The sequence below is a fragment of the Notothenia coriiceps genome, unplaced genomic scaffold (genome assembly GCF_000735185.1).
Source record: "Notothenia coriiceps isolate Sejong01 unplaced genomic scaffold, NC01 NC01_scaffold00037250, whole genome shotgun sequence".
Taxonomy (NCBI): Eukaryota; Metazoa; Chordata; class Actinopteri; order Perciformes; family Nototheniidae; genus Notothenia; species Notothenia coriiceps.
Window position 1 is genome coordinate 15,510,486 of NW_011369951.1, and position 11,520 is coordinate 15,522,005.

Here is an 11,520-nt window from a genome sequence, read left to right on the forward strand (position 1 = left end):
ACACATGTCTGTTTATCGCACGACCTCAGCTGTTTCTCACTGCTACTTGTGACAATGAAAGCAGTTGTATTAAGCAAAAGAAGTAGCCTAACATCAGCCGGCGATGCGTCACTGTGAGTAACACAAACGGTAAGGCGCAGACACGTCTGCTGCCAGTTTCTCATCATCTCAAATAATTCTATGAATTCACAACGGACCAAGTGTTGCAGAGCTGTGCTGTCGTGCACATAAGTTCCAGCCATGCGCTCACGCTCGCGAACATCACTGGTGTGGCTGAATCGACTCGGAGGACAGATCCTCGTTATGCTCGTCCAGAGAGACTCCTCTCTCACTCTCTCCCGTGCGGTACAGGCGTCGTGTGTACCCGGCCGTGCGTTATAGCTCCTCCAGGAGGACTGTGCCTCTCTCCTCTAAAGTCGGGTACTCCGCGGTTACGGTACCTCCAGACAGTCTCGAATATCGCACCTCGACGAGCTTTAGACGCAATTCTGTCTTTCCTTCGCAGACGGCGCGGCGCCAACGGTGCGCGTTTCCGGGGTCGATGCGGCCGCGCGCGCACCGCGCGGCGCCGCGCCCCGCACCACAGAGCGCCGCCCTCGGACGACGACTCAGCTTTCGCCACGGGCCGCGGCGGTGGCGCGGGGGGGCCGCGGGCAGCCGGGCGGTGACGCGGGACGACCGCCTGCCTCTCCGTACCACCCGCCAGCGCGGACGGCGGGGCGGGCGCGAGGGGGCGGCTCATGCAGCGGGGCGCGTACGAAGTGGGAGGCGCGCTCAGGCTGTGTTAATTATTGGAGGGTATGGAGGAGGCCCGAGCACCGGGAGGCGCAGACCGCACGGCGCGCCGGAGGGCGCGGGGGGGAAGGCGAGGAGAGCCTAGTGGTGGAGGTGTCTGGCTGGTATTGAGTGATTATGGGCGCGTTGCGGCTGTTTTGAGGTGCTTGTTGAGAGGCGTTAACAAAAGTCTGTATAGATTTTGGCACGGACGCCAGGACGCGGGTAAAAAGTTGCGAGAACATTCTGAGTGGAAGTGGGTTAAAATATTCCAACGTGCGTCAATAGCGCCACCCTAGTCAAGAGATGCCCATTGTGTCGGAGGGAGTAGGAGCGATTTACCAGAAGTCGCACGTTACGGGTGGCCCGAATCCGACCTGCACATTTTGCAGCACATAGGTCCGGTGGACCTCTCTACAAATAATGGTTGGGTTGGAACCCTAAGCTCCGCCCTACATTGGGTTTTCTTCGTAAAGTGACAGCGATAAGTGAGGTTCGAAGAGACGAGTGTAGAATATCACGTGTAAGATTTCAATTTTCAGTTTTTCAACGCCAAAGCTTTCGTATACAAGGCGGGAGGTCGGGGTGGAGTCGACAGCATACGTAGAAATGAGCAGGGTGGTGGCGAGGTGAGAAGCTATGCCGCCGTCAATCAATGGAACGTTCTCGCAAAAGCGGGCTTAGAAAATAAATACTGCCAGTGAAGCTCACTCAACGGAGATGATGGGCGAGGAGAACGAGTTCGACAGCTTTTGTAGATAGGTTCAAATTGTCTGGGAATACCACACCAAAGCATTGTTCATTTTTGCGACCATACAGGGGGCGCCAAAAGACTTACAACTTTATTAACTCCAAGAGTCGGATGATAATCATTTAAAAAAATTTTACACACACTCTCCCTGGTGCCTCACGAACTCAGATTAAAGTGTTCGAACAAATTCCGAATGTGGTGCGTGGCCTAAACATTTTTTAAAAATCCTGCGATAAGCATAAGTTGCAGCTTGGACGCAAAACCTTGGACACCTGGCAGCGTCAGAATCCCCACGCCTGTGCGTCGACGCCACAAGTACCACCACAAACCTCGTAATTTTTGCAAAAAAACTGCTCACCCCAATCCGCGCCCCTAGGCTGTGTGGTAGTCAGCCATAACAGTTCTCCAGAGACTTTACCGAATTTTGGCACGCAGGGCATTCCTCATGAAATTGCGGATATTTTGTATAAAGAGTTCCACTTAGCCGCCCGGCCTCCGCGAAGTCCGCCATGTTTGGAAAATGTGCGTTTTTTCATGCATTTAAGCACATTCGTTGCGAAACGTCGGGCGCCCTACTAAGGAATGATTCCGGAAAGAATCGCAAGGTGGGCGCACGTCAGCGCCTGAGTCCATGATCCAATCGAGAATTGAGAAGAACATGTGTGTGAGAAGCTCGAAGGTGCGTGGAGGTCGTTAGCGGAGGCGGAGAATGGGGGGGGTTCCATTTTGGAGCGATTTAGCAGTGCGGCGCGAAAGGTGACTCAGAGCGGACGAGGGAGTGGAGGGTTATGTCGAGGTGATGTCGACGGGAGCACGTAGACGGAGGCGAGTTGCTCTTGATGATGTGCGACATATTTTCAAATTGGCTTTTAATTAGCTCGCCCAGAAAGTTGGGCCATTTTTGAACATGCTGCTTTTTCAGCCATTTTCAGAAACATTCTTGCGAACCTCTCCCTAAGGAATGATCGAAAAAATCCAATGCAGGACAAGTTCAGCCCCTATCCAATATGAGACTTAATTGCCAGAGCACATTTTTGGAAAAACTCCCTGTGGAGCTCGTAAGTAAACAGTGAATATCACCATTTTTGACAATTTACATGTCGCAAATTGCTCCAAACGGTGTCCGAGTGGGGTGGTAGGTTTTTCCCCGATATCTATGGGGAAACGCTGGTAGGAGGCACATTACTAGTGATGACTGCGAGCACAGTAGTGTCAAGATTAGGGCGTCGCATGAACCCGTGCCCCGCGCAGGAGGTCGGGGGCCATTTTTGAAAGTGTGCGTTTTCGGCCGGCAGGTGGGGTGTTCAGGGGCTGACAGTTCTTGGCGAACTCCTCCTTGGGGAATGATCGGAATAAAATTACAGATCGCATGGACAAGTTCAGCCCCTATCCAATATGAGTACGTTAATTGCAGAGCACATTGTTGACAGAAATCACTTGTGGAGCTCGTAGAGTTAACAGCGAATACCATTTTTGACGATTTACAGTGTCGCAAATTGCCTGCCCAGAAGCTGGGGGGCTCGCATGTTGAGGTGTTGGTCCAGGGATATTCACAAAAGGCGTATGACACATACTAGTTATTGGATGCACAGCAGAGGTAAAGATTTCCGCGTGGTCGCAGTAAGCCGCTGGCCCCCGCAGGAGGAGCGGGGCCCCTTGGGGTTGAAAAATGTGCGTTTTTCATGCATTTTAAGACATTCTTCGCGAAGGCGCGTCTAGGGCAGGGGTCGGCAGCGGCGCGGCGCGCGGCATGGGCGGCAGGGCGCGCTGTGTAAGCCCTCTGCGTCTGGCTCCCTTTAGCTTAGAAAAAAAATAAGAAGGAAATAAAATAAAAGTATTTGTAGGATTATTTATAATTTTGTTGCACGCGTTGAAATGTTTCGGATCTTGTATTCTTGAGGTGATACGTGGACAAATAAATAAAAACAAAACGTTTTAATTAGGTCAACTAAATATGCGTCACATCCTGCTACGGTCCCGGCCGCGAGGCGCCTTTTCTTGCGAGCACACTCGCGCGGCGGACCGGCCCGTGCTCGATGAGCCAAACTGATGGATAGAGAGTCGAAGAAGTACCGGAGGATGACACAGGATTTAATTCTTGGTGGACAGAGTATACGTGCTTTCACAGCAAACGAGTGCTGGTTTAACGGTATGTGCTTGAGTATTAAGGAGAGGGTTGTGCCCAACGTGCTGCAGCCTTGTGGACGTATCGAGGGAAGCAAGCGACGGGAGAGCGGAAGACGGCGTGAGCGATCTGCAGGTCATGAAGTTCAATGGCGGTAGTAATGGGTTAGCTTCAGAAAACAGCTTTTTGTGTTATGAGGTTGGCCGATGGAAGCTCTGAGACGCCGGCCGAGTAGCAATGGAAGTAGGTATTAAAGGCGCGCGTTGACAATAAAGACATACAGAGAGGAAGGTTGAGTCTTTGGAAGCGTACGCTGTAAAAAGCACGACAAATCATGTTGTTAGCCGACCGCCCGGCTAAAATAACTGGGATGGCCTAGCCTGCTGTCAGCCTTCCGATCCTGTTTCCATCTGTGCACACTATGTTAGGCTCGTGGCCTCAGTGATGATGCGCGTTTGTGTGTGTTGGAGGAGGGATCTGTAGAAGGTCTGAAGGAAGCTAGGTTTCTAGTTTTTTCCGGGTGTGTGTATTTTCAAAGTTTCTCCGGCGCACTCGAGCTGGTGTGCTCCATTCTTGGACCTACCCTACCTTGTAGACGTCTTGTTTAGGGTGCAGCTATAGGAGTTGTTTAGTTATGTTCGAAAGTTGGGCCCAGTTTTAAATGAATATGTTTTTTTTCCCTGTTGCAAGAGTGCGAGACTCCCCAAAGGTGCTGTGTTTAATGTTTATTTTGAAAGTAGGCCTGTGCAGGAGTTGTTAATTTCTTCCCCTATAGGAGTTCTTTGTGTCTTATTGGACGTTAAGTTGTATAATATTAGATAAATAGCCTATAAATGCAAAAAAATGTAGTTTTTTTGTCTGATATAATAGGTATAATAGTTATGTGAGTGAGGGGAGAGAGCAGAGGGGTGGGAGAGGGGGCGAGCGAGCTATAGGCGGGACTTTGGAAGAGTGGGTGTTGAATTTGATATGTAGTGCGTATAGCGCTTAGCTGTGCCGTTGCACGCAGACAAGAGGAAGGGAGAGTGGGCTGGGAAGGTGAGCAAGAGAGGTGTGTATGTGTTCAAGTTATGTGTGCGATTGAAAATAGCGTGTTTTGTTAGAACCCGTGTCTGGGGCGAGAGAGAGGGAGGAGTTTTGTTTATTAAAAGGATTAAATCTTTAAAACATGCTGTTTGCCGATTTTTAAAGTTTGATGGAAGACTCTGAAGTATAGGTCACTGACCATGGAGCTTAAGGCCTCCAATGTTTTAGTTTGCAGTTTTGAAAGAGTGAATAGGATTTTGATGGGAATAGATCTTAAAACAAGAACAGGATATTGAGCCATGATGCCTGTTTTTAAAGCAGAAACATTCAGAATGCATGATGATTCTTCAAAGGGTTTTTGTAATAGACACCTAGTAGGCTACTTCTTAATTTATAAAGTAATAAAATACAATGTGAATGATGAGCTCATTAGTGGCCTGACTGGCCCTCGCTAATTCTGTCTAAAAAAGTCAATGATGATCCATCTGTGATAAATAAGGCGAACGGAGAATGTTCCATTTTTGCGCCTTTACATGTCACAAATGACTAACAAACTACTCGCATATATTTTTCCATATTCAGGAAACGCTGTATACACATTGCTATTATAGATGTGACACATATTTCAAATTGCTTTTCATTAGCACGTGCCCCCAGAAAGCGGCATTTGGAAAAATGTGCGTTTTTCCAGCAGCCATTTTAAGGACATTTTTGCAACTCCTCTAGGGTATGATCGGAAAATTCCACATCCAGGGAAAATTCAACCCCTATCAATATTGATGCTATGAATGTGCGAAGGAATAATTGATCGTTCAAACGATGAGCTCGTAGCGAACGGAGAATGTCTCGAATTTTTGACGATTTACATGTCACAAATTACTAACAAACTACTCGCATATGTTTTTGTGCCGATATTCACGGAAACGCTGTATACACAGTGCTATTATATTGCACACATATTTCAAATTGCTTTTCATTAGCCACGCCCCCCAGAAGTCGGCATTTGGAAACTTTGCGTTTTTCAGCCATTTTAAGACATTTTTGCAAACTCGCCTCGCTAGGGGTGATGGATCGGAACAAAATTCCAATGCCAGGACAAATTCAACACCCTATCCAGATATGATGCTAAATTGCGAAGAAAATAGTTGCTAGCTCAAACGGCAGCTCGTAAGCGTAACGGAGAAATGTACAATGTTTTGACGCATTTATATGTCAGATAACCTAACTGACACCTGCCTGCAACCACACACACACACACCTGCCTGCACAAACAAACACACACACACACACAACACACACACACACACACACACACACACACACACACACACAACTCACACACACACACACACACACACACACACACACACACACACACACACACACACACACACACACACCTACTGTTAGTCCAACAACGCCCTTTGCTGGGGGCATATTCATTACAACAGACACCTATACACACCCTAACCCTACTGTTTATTTGTAGATATCTCCTAAAGCCTACAAATAAAGTGTGAAATGTGGGCTGCCTGTTACATATATTATTGAGCGATATATATTATACACACTGTTCTGTTTCTGCACTGACCTCAGCATCTGTTCTCACTGTAAACATCGTGATACAATGAAAGCAGTTGTATTAAAAAAAGAAATAGCCTAACATCCAGGGGAGATGTGATTAGTGAGTAAACAAACGGTAAAGGGCAGAAAGTCTGATGCACATTTTATCATCTCAACTAACTTATAATCACAACGGGAACAGTTTGCAGAGCTGTGCTTCGTTGACATAAGTCCAGCCATGCGTCACGCCTCTTTTAAACATCACTGTTGGCTGAAATCGACTCCGGAGGATACATCCCTCGGTTATAGCTCCTCCAGAGAGACTCCTCTCTCCTCTCTACTCTCTCCTCTACATCGTTGTACCCTCGGTTATAGCTCCTCCAGAGAGACTCCTGTCTCCTCTAAATCAGTGTATCCTCGTTTACGGCACCTCCAGACAGCCTCCTCGAATATCGGTCCTCGACGAGCCTTGAGAGAAATTTGTTTTCCTTCGAGACGGCGTGCCAACATCCGTTTCCGGGTCGATGCCGGAGGACCTGGGACGCGAAAATTAGAGAAATGACAAACGGCTCATTTCCGAGGACTCGCGCGCGTCTGCTTGACGCCGGGACGACCGGCCGCCCTCCCCGACAGGCGCACGGACGCGAGGGCCCGCTCATCACTGCGCGCACAAGTGCGACCGCAGTCGTAATTTTATTATTGCTTTTAGGATGTCTATCACCATCTGGCAAAGGGACTATCGATGAAAACTAGCCTTTTGGTTAATTCGAGTACTTTTATATGTTTTTAATATGTTGATTAATGTACACTGTCCCTTGTTTTAAATAAATCATTTTAAATAAATCAATTCAATTAAAAAAAAACAGTCTGCCAGTTGGCTCATTTTGTAGAACCAAATAACTGATAAATGTCACTAGATTACATGTTATCTTAATGAATACACATTCATCATATTACCTTATTCATGTCATCTATTCCCAACCCTTTCTATAACAAATATACTTTCAATAAGCTTAAACATGAAGTGATTTGATGTAAACAAAGTGCTTTTTGTTGTTTCAGTTGGAGTGAAAGTCAATCCCAAAGTCAGAGGAGACTCAGATGTTCAGAAAAACAAGATTAGAGGTATGCAGAATAAACCATTTCAACACATTGTTGTACCTAAACCACAGATGTATTATCAATTCTGTAATGTTATTATATTGGCTTGGAATACTATTCATCACGCCATTTTGATGATCAAAAAACCACAAAGTTTATCCAGAGAGGGATAGCTTTTGTTGCAGAAGGTTGTACAGAGTGTCGACTACATGGGCCTTATTGCAGATTTATGATGGCTCAGACTGAGTAAATAAATCAGCGAAAACATTCAGGTGCAATACCATGTAATACCTTGTAAGTTTGAAGAAAGCTTTTTTTAAATCAATATATGCATTTAGAGCCTGTGAAGAGATGCCAACAAAGAGTTTTGCAAGAATACTGAAGTTGTTGAGTTTTGAATAAGTCATAAATCTAAGTGTGTCATTCAGATAGAGAGTAACAGAAACACTGCTGCAGTTTAATGTGAAGGAAAAAGAGCAAGCTTTACATTTCCTCTTTCTTTGTTTCTCTCTCTCCATTGCAGTTCCAGTGGATGTGTTTTCTCCAAACTCTGAGTGGAGCGGTTTCTACGAGTATCTAGGGAAAAGACAGGCCACCACATTCACAGTTACTGGGTTCAACACTACCAGCAGCAGAGTCAACGTCACATTACTGGAAACCAGCGGGGTGTCAATCAGACTGTCAGGTAAAAAACAAGCAAAACAGATACTCTCATTTTTATTTTGAGAAACTTAAAAATATAACTGTACTAATGTTGTTTAATGTTTCATAGCTTTCATATATTTTTAGATTTTAACTGAAAAACCCTGAATTAGATACGTACCTATACATGTAGACAAGAGATTAAAAATACTTTATTTCATACAACACTAGGCAGATAATGTGAAAAAGAAATGCACTTGTCATTGTGCAAATGATTATTGTAACACCACCTTTGATTCCAGCTGAAAAAAAAGCATTCACTTTCCAGATTTTGAAGATTTGCAAACTTGAAATGCAGTGTAAGTCACACTTTGGGTGTTAATACACATCTGGCTGATAAAGATCAGGCTTTCATTTACACTTATTAGCAAAGCCTCACTGAAATCTAAAAATATTGTTGGCGCCATTCACATTTTGATAAAAATCCAGTAGAAAATACAACGTACAGAGGCACAGGTGGGAACCATGAACCTCAATGCAACTGCAGAATCACCACAATAATGTACAGTATATACAGTTTACGTACATTTTCACAGCATTACTCCTGTGGACATGTTTTGTGTTCAAATGTGCTTCAGATATTGGAGTATGAGAAATAGTGGAAGGTTAAAAATGTAAAGCTGCGCTCTTGAATGAAACCTAAAAAACGGTCTGACTCACCAACTGACACGTATGTGTGTTTTGACATTTCACAATCAATAGTTCAGCTTGATTTCCGGGTCATGAAAGATGTTTTGCAGGTAGGAGGCAAGGGCTCTCAACATATAAAATGATTTCATTTTAAATCTGTGATATTTCTCTTTCATGGGCTTGTGATATTGAAAGCAACAGTTTCTGTGTTGGTGCTATAGTTAACCTTGTATGGATATGTAGCTGAAGGGTGAATGTCACTTTCTCCCAATTAATGTGGCAGGTGCTTCGTGAAGGGAAAAGAGTGTTATAAATCAAAATGTCAAGGTATCTCTTTTTGACTAAAAACTCATCTCTTTCGACACCACTTCGAGCAATACAATTACTAACAAAGCTCTTATATGCTAATAAAGGACTGGCTTATCTAAAGCTAATTGAGTAGCACTTGAAATGTTTTTGCTCTATGAAACCTGATACCTGTACTTATATGATTCTGTTTTATTCAAGTTTTTTTATCTATATATATATATGTATCTTTTCATGCAGGTACCTACAAGTCAGAGGAAAACCAGCTGCTGCTGAAGGTGTACCAGGTCAAGGGGCCCACAGAGCATTACTACAGCAAGTTTAAAAACGACAACTGGGCCATGGACGGATATGTAAGATACACTTACTCTAATTTTATATAAAGCAATTAGAAATGAATGTTGCCCTTGCACATCTTCTTTAGAAGTCTTTATTCACAATCAAAATCAATGCTACAATATCAATGTTGGAAAGCCTGCTGACTGTTACTCCAGCGCCCTCTGTTGGTGGCACGCGCAATTGTACCTATTAAGCACATGGAGCGCAGCTGTTAGGAGAAAGGGAGAGAAGCACGTCATGTCGACGGAGCGCAGCCTGGACCTTTAGTGGCAACTTAGTGTGTGTGAGCTTTGTGCGTCTCTGACCAACAACCACACACATATACATACACTACACCTGCTCCAAGGCTGTATTACTGTGACTGTTGTGTTGATATCTTCACTAAAAGGAATTAACCACTACCAAGACTCCTGTGTTCTTACCGACACCCCAAGGCGTTCGTCATTCCGAGTGGAACTTTCATTATACAGTCCTTCCTCAACTCCCTATTTTTCATTGGTCCTTCGAGCCGGAAGAGATGTTTTCCTTGGATTCCATGATGCAGCCTAGTTTCACATACGGTGAAGCCTCATCAGAATCTACACGTCCTAAGCGGCTAGTTCATCCTCCTCCTTACTTCAGTGAATACGAAGTGAGTTATGTCAGCCTGTTATGTCAATGTCAAGACATTATGTGCAGTCAGGCAGTGTCCCTACTGTTACTCCCTATGCATTCAGGCCAGAGACAGGAAGGAGCCAGTCTCTGCAGCACGACCAAACCCAGTACAGAGATCTACCCCAAGGTCATCAGAGGTCATACACCTTGACCCCTCAAGCCCATAGTGTCTACTCAAAGGATACTGTGATGCTTGACACACTGGATAAGATGATTGGTGAATTAGCTTTAAAGGAGTCAAACACTATTAGCTTCAGTAAGATCACCTACAAGATAACCATGTGCCTTATCCTTCGTTCTAGTCCCCTAGACCATGGTCACTATGACCAACAAAGCCTCTCCAGGTCAGAGTCAGCCATCACCTATACCGTACCCCAGATCCAATCTCATTCACATCCAGCCCCACAACCAGAGACGTATGGAACATGATACCAGCCCATATGTGCAGCACAAGAAAGAACCTATAGGGGTCATAGACCTACCATGACCTGATCTCACTAAGAAGGACCCCTGTGAGTTTGCACGGCTGAAGATTGTCTTGATAATCTACTTCCGCGGAACTGAATAAAGACAGAGCTATTCCAAGTACCAGATCCGATGGATCATTAAAACTATACGAAGCACGCCTATTAGCAGATGCAACATCTTCAATTCTCCTACCCCCACTACTGCTGACACAAATGGCAGCCCTGTCCAAGAAATGCGGTCAGCCCCCATCAGTTAGCTGTCAAGAAGATCGCCAGTTGATGGATTGCACTGACCATCAGACTGTGGAGACAAGATAGCCTTTGAGAGATTTGCCATTGCGAGATTCGTGGCCATCGTCAGTATGCCTGAGAACCGCTCGGCCAGGGAAGGAGAGATGGAGTCTTGCGATGTGGTTCTCATGTGCACGTTCCTTAGTAAATTACGCTGCTGAGATGAGCTGAGTTTCAGAGATATATGTGTCCCCGTCAACCCAGGTACGGGTTTTACAATCTAATAGAGCTCTCTAGTTGGCTGCAGCTGGAAACCTGGTGCCAAGATAGTGACAGTTATAGCGGTAACCAAGGTCACAAAGAGAAACCCATTCCAGAAGCAAGAACATCGGCCCAAGTCAAGGAGTTCATAACCCTCGTGCAGCTACCCATACTCCATGGCACAGAGACTTGTCACCACCATCGAACGTGAGTCATCGTACCAGTAGAGAGCCCCTGCCCAGAGCCAATGAAGACAGGCTCACTCAAAAGCCTACTGTCCTTACTCATGAAGCATACATCATTATCAAGCAATGGCCAGCTTTAAGTGTTTGATAAAGCTCAAATCATAGACTGGATTAAGACCAACAAACGTTGTGGCCGATGTGGGAGATCACATGCAAGCGCACAATGCACCCTGAAGTAACCCTGCAAGCAATATTCGAGGAAAACACTTCAGATACTGCTACGAGGTAACAACAGGACTATTAAGGAAGGAATCCTGTCTGGTTAGCTCAGCAAACCGAAACCCTTCATCTGAGAAACCATCAGTACTCTACTCGAGTTTCTCTTGAAAGTCGTCAGTTATCCCT

At 45.3% G+C, this 11,520-nt stretch overlaps 1 protein-coding gene across 1 annotated transcript in view; it reads left to right on the plus strand.

Moving 5' to 3' along the window:
- Positions 1-10,458, plus strand: part of LOC104967368 (CUB and sushi domain-containing protein 1-like) — a 192,487-nt gene extending 182,029 nt beyond the window's left edge. The window contains 4 exon segments of the mRNA XM_010796776.1: positions 7,302-7,364; positions 7,864-8,025; positions 9,219-9,331; positions 10,282-10,458. Of these exon segments, the coding sequence (XP_010795078.1) occupies positions 7,302-7,364; positions 7,864-8,025; positions 9,219-9,331; positions 10,282-10,458 (515 nt within the window).
- Positions 10,459-11,520: the final 1,062 nt, after the last annotated feature.